The sequence below is a fragment of the Onychostoma macrolepis genome, chromosome 07, assembly GCF_012432095.1.
Source record: "Onychostoma macrolepis isolate SWU-2019 chromosome 07, ASM1243209v1, whole genome shotgun sequence".
Taxonomy (NCBI): Eukaryota; Metazoa; Chordata; class Actinopteri; order Cypriniformes; family Cyprinidae; genus Onychostoma; species Onychostoma macrolepis.
Genome location: NC_081161.1, coordinates 27,876,166 through 27,897,404, shown reverse-complemented (window position 1 = coordinate 27,897,404; position 21,239 = coordinate 27,876,166). Strand labels below are relative to the sequence as shown.

General features: G+C 36.2%; 3 protein-coding genes across 4 annotated transcripts; 2 read left to right on the top strand and 1 right to left on the bottom strand.

Annotated features, from left to right (window-relative positions):
* Positions 1 to 593: 593 nt before the first annotated feature.
* On the top strand, positions 594 to 10,253 carry LOC131543847 (serine protease 53-like). Its single transcript, XM_058781662.1, has 15 exons — positions 594 to 678; positions 859 to 962; positions 1,070 to 1,149; positions 1,263 to 1,341; positions 1,437 to 1,617; positions 1,744 to 1,877; positions 1,970 to 2,122; positions 4,226 to 4,245; positions 8,114 to 8,190; positions 8,321 to 8,424; positions 8,510 to 8,589; positions 8,729 to 8,807; positions 9,473 to 9,653; positions 9,816 to 9,949; positions 10,048 to 10,253. Exons 1-15 carry the CDS (start codon positions 627 to 629, stop codon positions 10,207 to 10,209), a joined length of 1,620 nt encoding a protein of 539 aa, XP_058637645.1. The 5' UTR covers positions 594 to 626; the 3' UTR covers positions 10,210 to 10,253.
* Positions 10,254 to 11,184: 931 nt separating this feature from the next.
* Positions 11,185 to 13,424, bottom strand: agrp (agouti related neuropeptide). Its single transcript, XM_058782820.1, has 4 exons — positions 13,161 to 13,424; positions 12,795 to 12,966; positions 12,307 to 12,386; positions 11,185 to 11,632 (listed from the first exon to the last, which is right to left on the bottom strand). The coding sequence occupies exons 2-4, from the start codon at positions 12,907 to 12,909 to the stop codon at positions 11,441 to 11,443; spliced, it is 387 nt and encodes a 128-aa protein (XP_058638803.1). The 5' UTR covers positions 12,910 to 12,966; positions 13,161 to 13,424; the 3' UTR covers positions 11,185 to 11,440.
* A 2,214-nt stretch (positions 13,425 to 15,638) lies between these two features.
* atp6v0d1 (ATPase H+ transporting V0 subunit d1) lies at positions 15,639 to 20,819 on the top strand. 2 transcript variants are annotated; one of them, XM_058783612.1, is made up of 9 exons: positions 15,639 to 15,863; positions 17,339 to 17,510; positions 17,753 to 17,931; positions 18,142 to 18,221; positions 18,843 to 18,920; positions 19,063 to 19,239; positions 19,421 to 19,498; positions 19,622 to 19,785; positions 20,088 to 20,819. In XM_058783612.1, exons 1-8 carry the CDS (start codon positions 15,737 to 15,739, stop codon positions 19,781 to 19,783), a joined length of 1,053 nt encoding a protein of 350 aa, XP_058639595.1. In that variant the 5' UTR covers positions 15,639 to 15,736; the 3' UTR covers positions 19,784 to 19,785; positions 20,088 to 20,819. The 2 variants fall into 2 exon arrangements, with proteins under 2 accessions (XP_058639595.1, XP_058639594.1); XM_058783611.1 differs by having other exon boundaries at positions 19,966 to 20,819.
* Positions 20,820 to 21,239: the final 420 nt, after the last annotated feature.

The window sequence follows — 21,239 nt, the reverse complement described above, 5'->3', positions numbered from 1 at the left end:
CAAAAATTAACCCTGAGAGTCTGTATCAGCTGGTCTTCACCTGTGCAGAATCCCATGATTTTACACCACTGTATTTGAACATTGTCATGTTTAACATACATATTCATTCTTCATGAACTGGGCAGTACTTCATGAATGTGCTATTGAACACTTGTTTTTGATTGATTAAGTAATTAAGAAATTTTTATTATTTTATTTGTTGTTCATGCTTTCTATTAGAAAAAAATATTTCAAATAATATTTCAAATAATAAATTGCTGAAAATATTAGCCACATTTAATTTGACTCTTTTAAGTGCTAAATAAACAAATAGTTTAAGAGATAGTTCACCTAAAAATTTAAATTCTGTCGTCATTTACCACCATGTTGTTCCAACTTTTTTCTTCTGTGGAACACAAAAGAAGATATTTTAAGAATTGTTTTGAGAAGTATTTTGTTTTATTGCACTGTAAAGCCAATGGTCACCAAAATGGTTAATAATTTTGTTTGGCAAAAGCTTTGGAAAAGTCAAAGTAAACATGTCAGCGAATTACAAGAATGACTCATGCATGTTGCAATATTTGTAAACGTATGAGAAGGTCAGCTATATAAACCTCCGAGAGTTGGTGAGGGAGCCAGATAAAAAAATGGCTTTCATCTGGATTCTGTCGTGCCTTGCTTTCATTGGAACAGCCTATGGTATGTTGTGGTTTTTTTCCCAAGTATGTACTTGGCTGTTACATACCAGCCAAGGGAAGAAGAACATGCTTAGATTTATATGAAAATATGAAAATTTCTACACACACACACACACACACACAAATATATATATATATATATATATATATTATTATTATTTTTTTTTTATTTATTCTCAAGGCTGTGGCGTTCCTGCCATCCCTCCTGTTATTACTGGCTACTCCAGGATTGTGAATGGTGAAGAGGCAGTGCCCCATTCCTGGCCCTGGCAGGTGTCTCTGCAGGTACAGACATCTTCATTAACAAATGACATATAGATGATAGAGATATTTAATAAAACAAACATTAAAAAAAACATCCATAAATAAACAAATCTAACATCTCATTTAAGGACTCCACTGGCTTCCACTTCTGCGGTGGCTCCCTGATCAATGAGTGGTGGGTTGTGACTGCTGCTCACTGCAATGTCAGGTAAGACAGTATTAATGAATAAACTTTCATTATTATTATTATTATTATACCAACCTTTATTTCAGAATATGCATGTCTCTTCAGAATTCTGTGCAATTTTCTTCTTTTATCAGGACCTCTCATCGTGTCATCCTGGCTGAGCATGATCGTTCTTCCAATGCTGAGCCCATTCAGACCATGACTGTTGGCAAGGTATATTCTGTATCACACCTAAACCACTGAGACAATGTTTTAACAAAAAAATGGTACAATTGCTCCCACTAAATATGAGTATCCTCTTCATAAAGGTTTTCAAGCACCCTAACTACAACAGCTTCACCATCAACAACGACATCCTCCTGATCAAGCTGGCCTCTGCCGCTAAGCTCAACACTCACGTGTCTCCCGTGTGCCTCCCTGGAACCTCCGACAACTTCCCTGGAGGCATGAAGTGTGTGACCTCTGGATGGGGCCTGACCAAGTACAACGGTACAATTGAATTTGCATTTACATTTTTATATTATATTTAATATATTTATTTTATATTTTAGGATAAAATAAATTAGTTTTGATGTTGAAACCTTTTCAAATGCATGTTCCAATCTGCCCTTTCAGCTCCTGATACCCCTGCCCTGCTCCAGCAGGCCGCTCTGCCTCTGCTGACCAATGACGACTGCAAGCGTCACTGGGGATCCAACATCACTGATCTGATGATCTGTGCTGGAGCCTCTGGTGCTTCTTCTTGCATGGTGAATTTCTATTGATTTCGCAGTTTACCTGTCTATTCGTTCTTGAAGTTCTTGAAGACTGTGAAGTTCTGACTTACTTTTGCATGTTTCAGGGTGACTCTGGTGGTCCTCTGGTCTGTCAGAAGGATGGAGTTTGGACTCTGGTTGGAATCGTGTCCTGGGGAAGCAGTGTCTGCTCAACCAGTTCACCTGGTGTGTACGCCCGTGTCACCAAGCTCCGTTCCTGGGTTGACCAAACCATTGCTGCTAACTAAAGCACAAGGTTTATACAGTAGTTCTTGGTTATAATGCTTATCAATAAAGTTGTATTTTGAGAAAGCAATGTACAGTGGACAATGGACATTCAGTATGTTAGAGTGATTAATCTTATTGCATCATTTCAATAACTGGGTCAAAGACATTTAAATGTCTGCATTCAAAGAAAATTTACAAAAGTGATTTTATATACAAGGAAAGCATACTAAATGCGAGTAAAGTGTCTCCTTAAGTTTGGGAGAATAAAATGTCAAAATGTGGGTGAAATAATGTTCCTTTGTCATTCAGTTAATATAATACGTTTATATTAACAACCCGAATTCGGGAAATGTTGGGACGTTTTTTAAATTCGAATAAAATGAAAACTAAAAGACTTTCAAATCACGAGCCAATATTTTATTCACAATAGAACATAGAGAACATAACAAATTTTTAAATGGAGAAATTTTACACTTTTATCCACTAAATGAGCTCATTTCAAATTTGATGCCTGCTACAGGTCTCAAAAAAGTTGGCACGGGGGCAACAAAGGGCAAGAAATTTTGAAAAGATTCAGCTGGGAGAACATCTAGCAACTAATTAAGTTAATTAACATCAGGTCTGTAACATGATTAGCTATAAAAGGGATGTCTTAGAGAGGCAGAGTCTCTCAGAAGTAAAGATGGGCAGAGGCTCTCCAATCTGTTAAAGAGTGCGTAAAAAGATTGTGGAATTCTTTAAAAACAATGTTCCTCAACGTCAAATTGCAAAGGCTTTGCAAATCTCATCATCTACAGTGCATAACATCATCAAAAGATTCAGAGAAACTGGAGAAATCTCTGTGCGTAAGAGACAAGGACAAAGATCTTTGTTGGATGCCCGTGGTCTTCGGGCCCTCAGACGACACTGCATCACTCATCGGCATGATTCTGTCATTGACATTACTAAATGGGCCCAGGAATACTTCCAGAAACCACTGTCGGTAAACACAATCCGCCGCACCATCTGCAGATACCAACTAAAGCTTTATCATGCAAAAAGGAAGCCATATGTGAATATGGTTCAGAAGCACAGTCGTGTCCTGTGGGCCAAGGCTCATTTAAAATGGACTGTTTCAAAGTGTTCTATGGTCAGACCAGAGTCCAAATTTGACATTCTTGTTGGAAATCACGGACGCCATGTCCTCCAGGCTAAAGAGGAGGGAGACCTTCCAGCGTGTCATCAGCGTTCAGTTCAAAAGCCAGCATCTCTGATGGTATGGGGGTGCATAAGTGCATACGGTATGGGCAGCTTGCATGTTTTTGAAAGCACTATGAATGCTGAAAGGTATATAAAGGTTTTAGAGCAACATATGCTCCCCACCAGACAACGTCTATTTCAGCAGGACAATGCAAAACCACATACTGCAGCTATTACAACAGCATGGCTTCGTAGTAGAAGAGTCCGGGTGCTGAATTGGCCTGCCTGCAGTCCAGATCTTTCACATATAGAGAACATTTGGTGCATCATTAAACGAAAAATACGTCAAAGACGACCACGAACTCTTTAGCAGCTGGAAACCTATATCAGGCAAGAATGGGACCAAATTCCAACACCAAAACTCCAGAAACTTATAACTTCAATGCCCAGACATCTTCAAACTGTTTTGAAAAGAAGAGGAGATGCTACACCATGGTAAACATGCCCCCTTCCCAACTATTTTGAAACCTGTAGCAGGCATTAAATTTGAAATGAGCTCATTTTGTGCATAAAAATGTAAAATTTCTCAGTTTAATGTTTTTTTTTATGTTATCTATGCTCTGTTGTGAATAAAATATTGGCTCAGTTTTCATTTTATTCAAATTTAAAAAAACGTCCCAACATTTCCGGAATTCGGGTTGTATGTAAAAATTTCAACAACATACTTATTCTGACCTGCACGTAAAATATATAAAAGAATAAGTGAGCATACTAAATTTTATTGCATTTTAAATGAGTAAACATTTCTTGCTGACAAATGGCCAAAATGGGATAGTGGCAAAGTTTAAAAATGTAAAATTAAAAGTAGTATTTGGGGTAAAACTAGTCTTTTAATATGTCATAAACTGATTCTTGTGGTAAATATGCCTGACAAGATTGTTACACTGAATGACAAGTTAGTGGCTGTTTTCTGTAAATCATGGTAAAAATATATAATATTTATTTTTTTTGCACAGGAATAAAAACTATTTAATCAAACAGGACACTTTCTAATGTATTTAAAAACAACAATTACAATTCAAAGCTGTATTACACTTATTGTTTTGACACTTGAAAACCCTTTTTCGTCTTTGACCTAAATCAACTACAAATCAACCAGAAATTTTTTTTTGAAAATAACTGTGGAATTTGCATATACAATAATATGATATAAAGTGATATAAAGTAGTCTATTATAGCTAGTATGTCTGGAGCATTTAGTGAACATAAATGACAATGAATTTCAAAAATCAATCAATCAATCAATCAATCAATAACATTTAATAAATGACAGTGGAAACTAAAATAAGATATAATCATTTACTTGTATTTAATGTATACTTACATGCAAGTGCATAAAAAAGAAAAAACTGATGATATTAATTGATATTTAATATCATTAATTGATATTAACATTGCCACCTATCAATAATTTGTAATCTATAGTAATAGTATATAAAATAGTATATCTAATAGTATATAAAAGTTACTTTTTATAAATATATAAATATATATATATATATATATATATATATATATATATATATATATATATATATATATATATACAGTGGGGCAAAAAGTATTTAGTCAGCCACCAATTGTGCAAGTTCTCCCACTTAAAAAGATGAGAGAGGCCTGTAATTTTCATCATAGGTATACCTCAACTATGAGAGACAAAATGAGAAAAAAAAAAATCCAGAAAATCACATTGTAGGATTTTTAAAGAATTAATTGTTAAATTCCTTGGTAAAATAAGTATTTGGTCACCTACAAACAAGCAACATTTCTGGCTCTCACAGACCTGTAACTTCTTCTTTAAGAGGCTCCTCTGTCCTCCACTCGTTACCTGTATTAATGGCATCTGTTTGAACTCGTTATCAGTATAAAAGACAGCTGTCCACAACCTCAAACAGTCCAACTCCAAACTCCACCATGGCTAAGACCAAAGAGCTGTCAAAGGACACCAGAAACAAAATTGTAGACCTGCACCAGGCTGGGAAGACTGAATCTGCAATAGGTAAGCAGCTTGGTGTGAAGAAATCAACTGTGGGAGCAATTATTAGAAAATGGAAGACATACAAGACCAATGATAATCTCCCTCGATCTGGGGCTCCACGCAAGATCTCACCCGTGGGGTCAAAATGATCACAAGAACTGTGAGCAAAAATCCCAGAACCACACGGGGGGACCTAGTGAATGACCTGCAGAGAGCTGGGACCAAAGTAACAAAGGCCTCAAATCCTGCAGTGCCAGACGTGTCCCCCTGCTTAAGCCAGTACATGTCCGGCCCGTCTGAAGTTTGCTAGAGAGCATTTGGATGATCCAGAAGAGGATTGGGAGAATGTCATATGGTCAGATGAAACCAAAATAGAACTTTTTGTTAAAAACTCAACTTGTCGTGTTTGGAGGAGAAAGAATGCTGAATTGCATCCAAAGAACACCATACCTACTGTGAAGCATGGGGGTGGAAACATCATGCTTTGGGGCTGTTTTTCTGCAACGGGACCAGGACGACTGATCCGTGTAAACGAAAGAATGAATGGGGCCATGTATCGTGAGATTTTGAGTGAAAACCTCCTTCCATCAGCAAGGGCATTGAAGATGAAACGTGGCTGGGTCTTTCAGCATGACAATGATCCCAAACACACCGCCCGGGCAAACGAAGGAGTGGCTTTGTAAGAAGTATTTCAAGGTCCTGGAGTGGCCTAGCCAGTCTCCAGATCTCAACCCCATCGAAAATCTTTGGAGGGAGTTGAAAGTCCGTGTTGCCCAGCGACAGCCCCAAAACATTACTGCTCTAGAGGAGATCTGCATGGAGGAATGGGCCAAAATACCAGCAACAGTGTGTGAAGACTTACAGAAAACATTTGACCTCTGTCATTGCCAACAAAGGGTATATAACAAAGTATTGAGATGAAATTTTGTTATTGACCAAATACTTATTTTCCACCATAATTTGCAAATAAATTATTTAAAAATCCTACAATGTGATTTTCTGGATTTTTTTTTCTCATTTTGTCTCTCATAGTTGATGTATACCTATGATGAAAATTACAGGCCTCTCTCATCTTTTTAAGTGGGAGAACTTGCACAATTGGTGGCTGACTAAATACTTTTTTGCCCCACTGTATATACACTCTGGCAAAGTCACTCTGGACCCCTCACATCCAGCACACTCCCTCTTTGAACTGTTGCCGTCTGGTCGGTGCTACAGAGCTCTGAGCACCAGAACGACCAGGAACAGGAACAGTTTCTTCCCTCAAGCAATCCATCTCATGAAAACTTGACAATAAACGTGGAACACACAACACTATTTATACGCTTTTTTATCTAACATACTTACTTAGTTTACACTTTGAATTTGCACATAATATACCTGTACATACAAAATTGTCTATCTTTTTATAAATATACTGTTATTGCTTTAAAGCATAGAATATTTGAATCAATGTTACTGAATACTAACAAATTACACTGTATAACCACTCTTACCACTTAAAATACAATATCTTTGGACAGCTCCAAAATTGACACTTGATCATATAGGTTCCAAATTTTTGTTATGCAATTAACAACATAAAAGCACAAAGAAGCCATTTATGATACCATTGTAAATCTAATAAATCTTAAAACATTGGAAAAAAAGATAATTTAATGGCATTCACAATCTCTCCACTAAGCAATATTACATGCATCCTTGGAATGAATTTCGAATGTCACTGCTGCATTTCCATTCTATTCAAATCTCTATGAATGGAAATGAGCACCACATGAATAAATATACATTTGAAAATGAATACAAAATGTCAAATGAATAAAAATAAATAAATAAATATAAAAAGTCCACCAAGCTCAGTTCCTCTTTAAATAAAATGTCATAATATTAGGATTTTAGAATATTTGATATCCAGTACAAAGTATATGAGTTGCAGAATGCATCTACTGTGATTACGTACAGTTACAGTACATACAGCTGCACTGATGTACATATAGGTAATAGGCTAGGTGAAGAGATTTGCAGGACCTGGGAATCAGTGCAGATGTGGACACAGAGGCCTTGAAACCGAGAACACACTTTATCAGTGTGAATGGAAATACAATCATTCAGGTCAGGGTTACTGCAGTAAACACGACACGATGACTTTTGTTATGCAACAAAAATAAAAGAGAGCTGAATTCATTCAATAAGCTTATTTGACAGATGCAAAATACAAATCTAAAATCCTCTAATTAACCTTATAGGAAGTTTTTTGTGCAGTCTAATTAACAGAGGATATTACACAAAATAACGAAACTCACGGCCATTTCCACCACACAAGTATTATCAACTATAATCATTCATGCAAAATTGAGGTTATCAGTCTTCCTAGTACAGCTTTTCTAAGAAATGTATTTCACAGTATTAGAGCGATTTTCAATCAATTTTCTGGGAAAATTAGCAGCATTCAGTCTTCAATAGGTATTTGGTAGTATTTCTGTAGCTCCAACAGTACTGTACGGTGCTAGCAATGACAAGGTTAAGGGTTTGACTCCCAGGGAATGAACTGATGAAATGATTACTTTCAGTGCAGTTTTAGTTGCTGTCAAATGCATAAATTTAAATGGAATTCATAGCTGAAAGACTTATATTAAAAAGCTGATTTAAAGCAACCAGGTGGTGGAGGCATTATCTTTTGCAGGGATGGAAAAAAACTCTTGCTTGCAAGGTGCACAATATCCCACAGTGGCGAGATAAGATGTCCAGCATATGAATGAGAACAGAATATATAAAGCCCTCAAAGGAGCAGACAACATTCAAGTGCAGCAATGGCCTTCTTGTGGATCCTCTCCTGTCTCGCCTTCTTTGGTGCAGCCTATGGTACAATCCTGTTTTTTATTTTTAATAATAAGATACTCTAATAACAGATTTTACAACTGGCTATCTTTTATTATATTGTAGAACACATGAATCTGCTAAACTGCTTTGATTCTATTTTTTGCTCTGTCAGGCTGTGGCGTTCCTGCCATCCGTCCTGTTATTACTGGCTACTCCAGGATTGTGAATGGTGAGGAGGCACGTCCTCACTCCTGGCCCTGGCAGGTGTCTCTGCAGGTAAAATCTGTGTCAATAACAATAGCTTTTAAATGCTAACTCAAAAGGTTTATTAAATTATTACATCATTTTAAATTTATTACAGGACTCCACTGGCTTCCACTTCTGCGGTGGCTCCCTGATCAATGAGTGGTGGGTTGTGACTGCTGCTCACTGCAATGTGAGGTAAGACAGTATTAAAGACTAAACCTGTAACTTCACTTCATGTTTAGCCTGTAGGAATCTATTGGGATTTTTAAACTTTTAAAAGATTTTGGGTTATAAAATTTTGATTATCCTATTTTTATTTTTATTTTTTTTACAGAACCTCTCACCGCGTCATCCTGGGTGAGCATGATCGCTCATCTAATGCTGAGGCCATTCAGACCATTAGTGTTGGAAAGGTGTGTAGACTCTCAATATCTGTTATACCGAATAATATTTCCTACAGGATTCTGGCAGTGGGGGAGCTTCCATCCAAATTCACTACATAAATATATAGCAAAATAATTTCATCAATTAATAAAAACTATACATAAAATGTGTATTTTTAAAAACATATCATATGGACAATCAGTGAGTAATGATGCTTTCACGAAACAATCTTCATTCACTGGAAATATTCAAAATTACTATTCAGGACTACTTCAATCAGTGTACCAAATGTCATGATTTTCCTATCTACAGTTCATAGACTCCTGCCAATAACAATATGGGCTACTAATAATGACAACTTCCATTTCAGTAATTATGTAAGTCAGGTGTTGATTCACTAATGGATCTAATCGATATAGTTCAGTAAAGACTTTATAAAAAAATAAAACAATCTGGAACCTTTTTGAACTATTCATTCAGAGAACCATCTAGTGAAAGCCATTCTATATACTTGATTTCTTTTCGCTGAAGATTCAGCAGCAGATTCACCGCTGTTAAAAAGAGCTGCAGCGCTAGTATATCGTACCTGAATCACTGGAGACAGTCTTTTAACAGGAAACTGAAGAGAGCGTTCCCACAGATGATTGCTACTTGAAAATCTGAATGCTTACGTGTCTGTATCCTTTTCCCACAGTCCATCAAGCACCCTAACTACAACAGCTTCACCATCAACAACGACATCATCCTGATCAAGCTGGCCTCTGCCGCTAAGCTCAACACTCACGTGTCTCCCGTGTGCCTCCCTGGAACCTCCGACAACTTCCCTGGAGGCATGAAGTGTGTGACCTCTGGATGGGGCCTGACCAGGCACAATGGTGAGTTTCAGAATACTACTGCATTTCAGCATTTTTATCATTTTGCATTTTTTTCAAAGTTTTTTTTTTTTTTGTTAATATTTTTTGTAGTTTAGCCTGAATTGGATCTGTTCTCTGTCTTGATTTATTTTCTTTTAAAATTCTGCCAATCTGCCCTTTCAGCTCCTGATACCCCTGCCCTGCTCCAGCAGGCCGCTCTGCCTCTGCTGACCAATGACGATTGCAAGCGTCACTGGGGATCCAACATCACTGATCTGATGATCTGTGCTGGAGCCTCTGGTGTCTCCTCTTGCATGGTGAGCTGTCCCAAATAAATATATGATCTTTATTTAAAAAATTTTCTTACATGTGTAAGTAAATATTTTAATTACAAACTCTACTTTGTGACTCCCAGGGTGATTCTGGTGGTCCTCTGGTCTGTGAGAAGAATGGAGCCTGGAATCTGGTTGGTATCGTGTCCTGGGGAAGCAGCACCTGTTCCACTTCCACCCCTGCTGTCTATGCCCGTGTCACCAAGCTCCGTGCCTGGATTGACCAGACCATTGCTGCTAACTAAAGCAGCCATGGATACTGTCTTTAGTTTCATCAATAAAGATGTGTGACATGACCTTTGGTTCAAATGTGTTGGATTAATCATTATAAGTACAGGAAAGGAAAGGGCATGATATGTGGCCAAGTTCGGTGTGCCATACTCAGAATTTGTGCTCTGCTTTTAACCCATTCAAATGCACACACAGACACACACACACACACACACACACACACACTGCAGTGAGTAGTGAACAAACACACACACACAAACCGTGAACAAACACCCGGAGCAGTGGGCCCGGGGAGCAGTTGGGGGTTCGGTGCCATGCTCAAGGGTCTCACCTCAAGTCATAGTTTTAAAGGTGGAAGAGAGAGCTGGACATTCACTCCCCCCACCTACAATCCCTGCCGGTACCAAGACTCTACCGTGAGTTACAAGTCTGACTCTCTAAACATTAGGCCACGACTGCCCACGACTACTTTTCAATATATTATAATGGCTATACTGAAAAGTAATTGTATTAACAGGTAATTTATCCAGTATTCTTTACTAGTATTATTTCCCCCATTTTAGAATATTGTGAAGACATCAAAACTGTGAAATAACATTCAAATGGAATTACTCAAAAATGCATTATATTTTAACCTAAATTTTAGCCTCAAAATAGCAACTATTTGCCTCTAATTTTATGAAGTGTATGCTTTTTCTAAAAGTTTTGCACGCTTACTGTATTTCCATTCATTATCCACTCATTTCCCTACTCACTAGGATGTAGCTTTCCATGTAAGAACCACCCAATATATACTGTAGTGTTTTTGGTAACCTTTTGTAAAGCATAAATTAATTGGTTTTTCTTCTTGCTCTTAGTGTATGTATGCAGTTGTTCACAGCTCAATTTTGATGTCAGGTCATTTGATACCTTTTTTATTTAACAAGTTACACATTTGCAATAATCAGAGTTTATGGAATGCATATATATATACAATATATGACAATAAGAGTAGATTTTGACATTAAAATCGCAATAAAATTGCACCATAAAACTGCAGCAATACAAATCTGAAATCTTAAGAGCCAAGGTGCACTCTTTATGCTTTGTGCAGCTTTATTATTAACCATTATATTTGTTATATTGTAACAAACTTCCCTGTGGATAGTGTGAGGCTGTATATTTACACTATCCACATATACATTCTAGAGCTGTAAAACTGTAAATGTAAAGCCACAATTAGTCATTTCGGAGTAGAATTTGGCTCTATGCATATTCATGTTTGCAGGTGTGATCCATGCTACGGCAGTAGCAGAAGGCCTTGAAGAAACGACAGTAACAGGTATCACAGGGGTTGCAGCAAGGCAGGTGATGGCCCAAGCAGGACTGCTGATGAGGGATGCAGCGGCTAGGGGAACGTGTACCTCTTCTCTGCAGCTGTACAGCTTTACTCAGATCCTGTGGCAACAAAAAGAAACAAAAATACTTTACCATAGGTCAAGCCGTAAACTGTGGGGGACCATGCTTTTGCAGTGTCGGCCCCGTAGCTCTGGAACAGTTTGCCTTTGCACATAAGAACCGCCTCCACATTGGTGTCATTTAAGTCTCTTTTAAAGACTTACCTCTTTTTTGGCAGAATGCTGCTCAGTGACTCGTTGTTGGAACCTTATTGTGTTTTTTTTTTATGTTGAATGGTTTGACGTCCGTGCTGTATAACAGATGTGTGTTGTATGTTTTAGAATCTGAACAGCACATTGGTCAACTTACCGTTGTTTTTAATGTTTCAGAAATAAATTGCCTTGCCACCATCTCAGAGTTCAATTTTATAGCTTGAAGCAGTGGTGCTCAACATTTTAAGTATAAGTATTATGTCCAGGTAAATCCGAGCATCCAAGTCACCACCTTATCTATTTGTGTATCACTGGGCTATGCCTTAGAGTTTAATGCTTAAATGCAAAAAATAGCATATTAAAATTGAAAACAGATCATATAAAAATAAAAACAGGATGATTTAAATAAAATAAATATTTTTAAATAATTTTAGCACTGTCATTTTTACAGTCATGAGTATGACCTGGAGACACGTAAAGTCACTTGATATTAAATGCGTATGCTAAATGTCAGTTACTCACCTCATCATAGGATCCAAGGTCTTCTAGCAGTTTTTCTTCTGCTGAGTTTGTTTCAAGGTGCTCCACTTCAGGTAGTAAGTCTATGATGTACAAAACGCAAATGCACCAAACACAAAAAATGACAAGCAGTCCATTACATAAATTTGAAATTCATTAATTTAGCATATAATGTAACACAGGATTTACAAAAATATAGTGTACTTCCATAATGAATAAATCATAATGTAAATGATATTCACTTTATTATCCGAATATAATATAATATTTGAAATGTATTGATTTTGCACACATTTTAGAATAAGATTTTTATAGATTTTATAGATCCCATATAAGATATGTGTAAACATTTGTACTGTCTCAAATCACAACTGTATTAACAAAAAAAAAAAAAAAAAACATTTTTAAAAGAAAGGACTATCTCTGAAATTATCAACAGAAAAAGATACACTCCATGTTTGTGGAAAATAACATAAATCTAGAAACCTTACCTGTGTCAGATAGAGCAAAGGAGTTTTCACTACGTCTCAGGTTTGGATGTGATGCCATCACCATGACATTCATCAAAAAACAGCTGATGATCGCTATGTTCAGCATCATTTTCATTGAAACCCAAAAACAAGATAAACTTCAGCCACACTTTCAGTGATCCAGTTGTATTCACTGAAAAAAGAGAGTGCAGTCAAGAAACACTCAGATTGAAGTTAAATGTTTGAAATTGTGTTTATGTTTGTGAGAATGTAGACAGAACGATTGTATATTGTATTTTGTATATGCATTGGTTTGTATTTGCCATACAGTATGTGAGCGGATCTGTTTGCACATGCACATGTAGAAGTAAAGTATGTCTGACTTACCTGCAGGGTTCTGTGTCGAAGACTGAGGGTCTGGACTGGACTCTGTGATTTATAAGGCTCCTTGAGGTGGGACACACGAGGGACACATGGTCCTGATCAGTGAATGGAGGTGTGGTCTCTTGTACCTTGCACAACCACTTAACTCCCACACAAACACTGACACACAAATAAGCCCACGCACTCAACACATCAACACAGGAAAAGGGGAATATATAGAATTTCCTTTAGGATGGTGAAAGCTATTTCAGAGTTTGACATTTTCAACTTAAGTTAAATGTATGAAATTACATGGAAAGTATCAAAAATGCATTGCTACTTAGTATAGCTCAGTAAGTATATGAAACATGGTGCTGCATTTTAGTTAAATATTGTTTATTTTTGTTTTTTTGGCTTCTTTATATTGCAGCAAGGCATACATACAGTTTTACTATTTACACATTCAGTTTTTATGTTTATACATTATTTATAATTGGATATAATTTTCTTTTAAAAATAACATCGCATTGCCACCAAATAAAAAAATAAAAAAATAATGAAATAATTAGACATGAATTGCTGAAAAACATATTTGGTAAAGTAATGGGTTAAAGGCTTGAATTCTTGCACTAGGCATTTCAGGCTAACTACATTTGAAGAGTTCATTTGCAAAAACAGGTAACTGATTTTCAAAAATCTTTTTTTATTTCATTGTGCATTCCAATTAATCTCAATCAAACTGCAGTTGAGTTATTTTGATTAGGTAAAAAAATAACTAACAAATACAGCTAACAAACAAAATAAAACACAATAAAAACATGATAACATAACAAAAAACATGATTTTTGAAAATATCAAAAAACGGAGTTATCTGTTTTTGCAAATAAACTCTTCATTTATACGTCAGGCTCCCCATAGGTCTAGTTAAAGCTCAGTACTGACCAGTAAACACTTCATTATGAAGCTAATACAGCTCCAATCAGCTGATGACTCCAGCTTGCAGTTTTAGCGCTGATGACGCAATACAGCATCCATTTGTGAGGAAATAAATTGTTTATGAGTATGAAGTTCAGTACTTGTCTTTGTAGGTCAGATTGGTTTGAATTGTTTATAAGTGGCAACCAGAATGTGTAATTAACAGAAGCCTGTGTTAGAGCATTTTATATGAAACAAACAGGTCAAGTATATATATATATATATATATATGAATATATTTAAAGACTGGTCTATAAAGGCTATGGCGTAGACACAGCTGTATGGTGAAGCTCTCTTTTTTTTATAATAAATAAACAAACAAATAAATATTGTGTGTATGTAATGCTTAACAAGCCATCATCAGACAATTTCTCATCAACAAATATTTGGTGATATTTAAAAATATAACATGCTTTTAGCTGACTAGTATTAAATTAAGTTGATTTGAGTTCATATCCTGCTCTCTGGAACATATAAATGGCATATTTGAAGAAATAATGGACTGAGCGTTTCCGCTGAAAACACACTTTATCAACATTTAATTCTGCAGCAAAAATAATTTATCAGAGGGTAGTAATGACTTCACAGAAATCTGATCATTGTTCATGTGAAAATGTACATTAATTAATAATCTTCTGGTGAACAGCATCATCTGGACAAGCTTCTCCATTTATCTTATAGGTTGGCTACATCAGATATGATGTTAATGGTAGCTATACTTCTCCTTCAGAAGCTGGTCAGAGTGCACCATACACACTGCCTTTCAAAAGCCATTGGCCTTTAATTAATGAAGAAAAACATATTAGTTGGTTTGTAAGGATGGTGTGTATACCATACACTGTAAGCTACTAGAAAGAAAGAAAAAAAATATATTTGTTTTGCCAAAGGAAAGCATTCACATTGACATTAAACCAACCAACAAACAAACAATAAATGTGGAATCTTTAGTTTGAGGTTCTGCTCAGCCCAGACAGAGCTCTTGGGTTCTTCGTGATTGTGTAGGACTGGGCAGGCTGAGATCAGTGTTTAAGGTTTTAGTCAGATGCTCAATCACATGAGTGTGTGTGTGTGTCTGTCTGTCTGTCTGTGTATCCGGGTATCCGCAACTTCCCTCATTCAGCTATGGGAAGTCCGACTCATTTTCTCGAATCGGTTCATTTGAACAGTTCATTTGAAAGATTCTGTCTTCAAGACAATTCTCATCTATTCTTTTACGTCATCGCGGCTCTAGTCTAAAACGTTCGAATAGTGATGTTTCCAAATGAAATTAATAATTGTTTATAGTTTTGTGTTATTGTCTTGCAGTGTACCAGTTTAGCAGCTAGGATTCAGCTCAGAATAAAGTAATTTTGAAAAACTGAAATGCATACATTTTTGGAGTAAAAAATATACGTGAATTTGTTAAAACGAAGTGCTTCGTATGTGTATTGATTAAACTGCCATACAATCAAGCTGTAATTCTGGTTCATTGAATCATTCAGACCAGTTTTGTGAACAATTCACTGAAAAGATCCGACTCGGAAGAACGATTCTTCACGAATCGGGCAGCACTATCACTCAAGACTGCATTGGGCTACATCTATCTCTCTCTTAAGCTAGTACGCCGGTAGTGTTATTTTCTTACAATGCCGTTCTCTGAATTATATTTTAATGTGGATAATGGTTATCTGGAGGGGCTGGTGAGAGGTTTTAAGGCTGGTATTTTATCTCAGGCGGATTATTTAAATCTCGTTCAGTGTGAAACTCTGGAAGGTGAGTCGAATGTGTGTGTTGGCTGCTAGCTGATTTGCTAGCTGTCCGCTTTTATTTGTGATATTTTCAGATAACTTACAGTTGCGTGTCGTTATTGACATTTATTGTCGTTTAAAGATGCAAACCCGAATTTTATCATTGCTGTTGTAACTCGCTGATAAATCGTCATATATCTATAGCACAGCCCAGCTAATGTCAGTTAGCTTGTTTTTTAGCAAGCATTCAAATTCTTCTTAGCAGGTGAAGATCAGGTTTCATGTTCTTATATATTCCTCATTTTCCTCAGACCTAATATTAAGTTAACAACTGAAGTCCTGTGATCATTATATTATGTTACTTTTCACTAACGTTACTAGCATTTAAATGCACATGCTAACTGTGATGCTGTCAGCAACACATTCAGTGTATCAGCTATTTTCTGACCTGTTTATTACGCGCTCATTTTATGTGATTGTACGCGAATGTTTAGACCACGGATGTATTTTAATTATGCACAGTGTATAGTACAGTATTATTATTATAAGGCCTCTGTTTAACCTGACTGACTGACGGGTTAACCGTTCTATTTCAGCCTCGTTTTTAAAAATGTTCAGTCGGGTAAGGAGCGTTTTATGCAAATATTCGCGATAAATAGTAAATATTTACGTATTTTATATAAATGAAAGACGCAGGTTTCATTTGAGAAATGGTAGTTAAAGGAGCTGGTCATGTGATACATCATGACGTCACTTCTGCAGGAAGGGCAGATTCTTCTTCAACCAACGCTCATATACTGCTGTATGGAGAATGCTGGACATTTTCAGACTTTGTATAATTTTCCTCTGTCAGCAAACTAGCTCCTAATTATTTAAAGCACATATTTGCTTTAATTAGAAAAAAACAATTATGCACAAAGTTTTATTGGACAGTTTGCCTTCTACTTTGTGTATCCTGTAAAATTTAGGAAGAAACTTTGTTTAATTTTTTATATCAATGCAATCAGATACATTACCCGGCAGGAACCATGCTGTTTAACTTACTGTTAATACCTCTTTGCATAGATTTGAAGTATTAAAACCTCAAAACTCATAAATAATAAGAAAAATAAAAAATGTATTGAGGATTATAATCTTGAGACTGATCCTTTGCTTATTTGTTCAAGCTGTGCTGCATTATATTCTAATATTTCCCACTTTGCAATGAAATTAGTCCTTTCAAAATAACCAGATTTTTTGCATTATTTTTTAGAAATGTAATAAGTTATAGCTAATTTTGTCTCTCCCTTTAAAAATCAATGGCAAGTGACTCACTAGGAATTTTTGTCTGTGTTTTAGGGAACTGGAAATTGTGTAAACACAGTTCCGAGATGAATATAGAAATCACTGCCTGAACATAACCCTTTAACACTGAAAATGAGGCTTTGGGTTTACAGATAAAATCTTTTTTTTTTTTTTTTTTTTAGTCATTAAAGGGTTTTCTTGTTTTCTTTTCTTCAGACCTGAAGCTTCACTTGCAGAGCACTGACTATGGAAGCTTCCTGGCCAATGAAGCCTCTCCCCTCACTGTCTCCGTCATTGATGACAAGCTCAAAGAGAAGATGGTGGTTGAGTTCCGCCATATGAGGAACCAGTCTTATGAGCCTCTGGCCAGCTTCATGGATTTCATCACGTGAGTGCAGTCAAACATCTAAGAGTATAAGCAAACCACGCTTCAAATTCACACCGCATGAGGCGTCACATATAATATCGAGCTCCTGTAATTTACAAATGTATTGTGTTTAGTGAATATCCATAGTCAAGAATATTTTTGTTTGCTTTCGCTGGCATTTTTTGACTTAATCACGTTGTTTTAAAATACTTCATCTCTCAGCACTCATTATTAAGCTCTTTTCCATCTTACTGCTTTTTCAGATACAGCTATATGATTGACAACGTCATCCTGTTGATCACTGGAACTCTCCATCAGCGGGCCATTTCAGAGCTGGTGCCCAAGTGCCATCCGCTTGGCAGCTTTGAACAGATGGAGGCTGTTAACATCGCCCAAACTCCAGCAGAGCTCTATAATGCCATCCTGGTGGATACACCACTTGGTAAGACAGCCTGATATAGAAAAATTCACACATGAATCACATTCACTTCATGTTTTGTCGCCAAAGGAAGTCAGTGACTTGGGAATCTTGTCAGTATTTTTTAAGCATTCAGAAATTTTGTGAAAAAAACCCCCTCAAAAACATTGTTCTAAATAATATCAAGGTGCTTATTTCTACATCACAGTTAATGGCTGTTTCTGTTTTTCTCAGCTGCTTTCTTTCAGGACTGCATATCTGAGCAGGATTTGGATGAGATGAACATTGAAATAATTCGCAACACTCTTTACAAGGTCAGCCTTGTGATGGAATATACTAGGATGTAAATCTTAAACAATCATTAGGAATTTTCATGTGATATGACAAGTATGCATAAGCACAGAAACATGCTGATTTGTCTTTGTGCGGCTCGCGATCTAATTTTGACACTGTCCCACTTGTATACTTCCCACTCTGTATATTTTTCAGTGTATGTTTATTTTTGAAAGTCAGTTTCTATATAGGCACATACCAAGATGTTATTGAATTCTAGTGTTATGGTGCTGTTGACAAAGAAAAACTCAGCTCATTAAACACTTGTTTTCATTCAAAATTCAAGTTTTTTTTTTAATTCATCACATACACAGTTATTTACAGTATACAACTTGCTTATTTCATTTGCATTAAATATGAATAGTTAACAAATACTTAACAAATGCTAAGATAAGATGAACAAATGAAATAAGTAATAATAACAACAACAACAACAACAGAATAGCTATAAGGTATGTAGGATTACAAAGTGCTAGGCATGTTACCAGCGCAATCTCAGTATTACAACAGTTATTATTATTATATCAGTTTTTATATAAACAATTATTTCTAAAGACCTTTAACTAAGAAATTTGTGGTTGATCTCCTCTCTGTGTCTCCAGGCTTATCTAGAAGCTTTCTACAAGTTCTGCACTTCACTGGGTGGCACAACCGCAGATACCATGTGCCCAATTCTGGAGGTGAGTAAACAACTGTGAAATCAAGTATATGTACTTTGAGTCTGAAATAGGATTTAAAAATTTTTTTTTTATTGTTATTATAATTGCAGTTGTCATATTTAAGTGTTTTAAGAACTAAAGCAAAGATTTGTTTTTGAATCAGTTTGAGGCAGACCGAAGAGCTTTCATCATTACCATTAACTCCTTTGGTACGGAGCTCTCCAAAGAAGACCGAGCTAAACTCTTCCCTCACTGTGGAAAACTCTACCCAGAGGGCCTTGCACAGCTAGCCCGTGCAGATGATTATGAGCAGGTCAAAGCTGTGGCTGAATACTACCCTGTAAGTATATGTGTAGACCAAAATGAGTGTAAACTAAAATTTAATTAAATGACGGAATGTTCGTTTTGTGTGAACTGTTCCTTTAGAGTTGTTTTGATGTGAAGTTCACATAGTGTGTGTCTCTGGTACTTTTGGTCACCAAAATGATGTGAGGATTAAAATTGAGTACATGTTGCTTCAGGAATACAAGCTTCTCTTTGAGGGTGCTGGCAGCAACCCAGGAGACAAAACCCTCGAGGATCGCTTTTTTGAACATGAGGTGAACAAAGCTTTTTGCTCAATGTGAAAGAGAGAGAATGTTTCTGCACTGAAAATCATAATCCAATGATGTTTTTGTTGTTAGCAAATGGCTCTGTTTGAAATGTGGGTTATGTGTTTGCAGGTGAAACTCAATAAGCTGGCCTTCCTGAATCAGTTCCATTTCAGTGTGTTCTATGCCTACGTTAAGTTGAAGGAGCAAGAGTGCAGGAACATTGTGTGGATTGCTGAGTGTATTGCTCAAAGACATCGGGCTAAGATTGACAACTACATCCCCATATTCTAATGGTACTTCATATTGGTCTTGAATAATGATCCACATGGCATGTATTAACTGTGCTCTGTTATGTTTGAGGTTTGAAAATGATGATTCTGTCTCCTCCCTGTTTCTTGCACTATGCCACTCTTACCTTTCATTGTGATTGTCTTTATTAGGCTAAAAGGATCATTTGTTTTTTTGTTTGACAGACAAAACAATGCCATTGCATTCCCCCTCCACCATTGGGATTTTTTTTAAAGAAAAGTTTTAGAAAAGTAAAAAATGTTGTTGTTTTTTTTTTCTTCACGATGTCATGACTGTCACCTGGCAGCCAGCCACAGCCCATTGCAACTGAAGGATGCAGGGAATTACAGGAAAACAGAAGAGAGTTTAAGTGAAATGCAAAACTCAAGACATGAAATTGTGTCATACTCTTTCTGTGGTAGGCTAAGAAAACATACATTCCATTATTATTTATGCTTTGCATACAATTAATGTACATTTTCAGATTAAAAACTCCCTGAACTCATGATCTCCCAGTATCCGCATCTGATGAGTGTTAGAGAGTCACTGGTAATTTAGAGTGCGAGCGTTATTGTGAAACACAAGCAGAATGAATTTCTGTGTAAATCATATTGCGTAAATTGTTGTATTCAATTGAACTGCGCGGTTACGTAAGATTGGATTTATGATTGATTTACTCAGAGTAATTGTTTTGCTTGTGTTTCTCAAATAAGGAACATTGGGATTATCCTTAAAAAAAGAGAATTGCTGGGAATTAACATGGGAAAAAATGTTCTTTTGTGTGTATAGATTCTTCACTGTGTCTGTTTGTTAAAATGAGAATTGTGTGCTTGCCACTTGTAAATTAGTGCTAAAATTTGTGCTGACATAATTTATGGAGTAGATCATATTTTATGATTGACAGCCGAATCAGTGAGGTCAAATGAATCTAATATTAAGAAAGACCTTGTTCTCGGCTAAATCTATTGTACTATTGTATCCATATTGTTTGTGTTTTAAGTGATCTAAATGAAATCTATAAATATATACATATAAAGTACTTCTGTGTTTGTATTTTTTTAAATTCTCTTTCAGTGAGAAAAAAAAAAAAAAAGATAAATACAGCCATTATTGCAAACACAATACTATTAATAGTAGTTGCATTATCCACCACCAGATGGTGCAAACAGCCCAATCATCCTTTATCAATGCATGCAGCTTGCCTTGAACTTGACGTTTTGGCTACATCACCAGCTTCATAATTTTAATTTGCATTTTACTATAGACAGACATTCAGCTGAACAAAAAGGATTTACTGTACCTTCTGACACAGACATAAGATATTCATTATAATCATAAATAGTCTAGGGCATTGTGCTATTGTATTGAGATGTTTAAGCATGTGATGTTCTAGTTGACAGGAAGATTAGCATCTGCCAAAACCTGCTGTAGGCCTCTGGGGCTAATGATGCTGTGTTTG

What these genes read in the sequence shown, in the direction of transcription:
- LOC131543847 (XM_058781662.1), top strand. Translation starts at nt 627, where the DNA reads ATGGCTTTCATCTGGATTCTGTCGTGCCTTGCTTTCATTGGAACAGCC. An exon ending in TTTCATTGGAACAGCCTATG is followed by an intron (nt 679 to 858) that starts GTATGTTGTGGT and finishes TTTATTCTCAAG; the next exon opens with GCTGTGGCGTTCCTGCCATC. An exon ending in GCTGCTCACTGCAATGTGAG is followed by an intron (nt 8,590 to 8,728) that starts GTAAGACAGTAT and finishes TTTTTTTTACAG; the next exon opens with AACCTCTCACCGCGTCATCC.
- agrp (XM_058782820.1), bottom strand. Translation starts at nt 12,909, where the DNA reads ATGAAAATGATGCTGAACATAGCGATCATCAGCTGTTTTTTGATGAAT. An exon ending in CTTTGCTCTATCTGACACAG is followed by an intron (nt 12,387 to 12,794) that starts GTAAGGTTTCTA and finishes TGTACATCATAG; the next exon opens with ACTTACTACCTGAAGTGGAG. An exon ending in ACCTTGGATCCTATGATGAG is followed by an intron (nt 11,633 to 12,306) that starts GTGAGTAACTGA and finishes TTGTTGCCACAG; the next exon opens with GATCTGAGTAAAGCTGTACA.
- atp6v0d1 (XM_058783612.1), top strand. Translation starts at nt 15,737, where the DNA reads ATGCCGTTCTCTGAATTATATTTTAATGTGGATAATGGTTATCTGGAG. An exon ending in CCTGGTGGATACACCACTTG is followed by an intron (nt 17,932 to 18,141) that starts GTAAGACAGCCT and finishes TGTTTTTCTCAG; the next exon opens with CTGCTTTCTTTCAGGACTGC. An exon ending in ATCGCTTTTTTGAACATGAG is followed by an intron (nt 19,499 to 19,621) that starts GTGAACAAAGCT and finishes ATGTGTTTGCAG; the next exon opens with GTGAAACTCAATAAGCTGGC.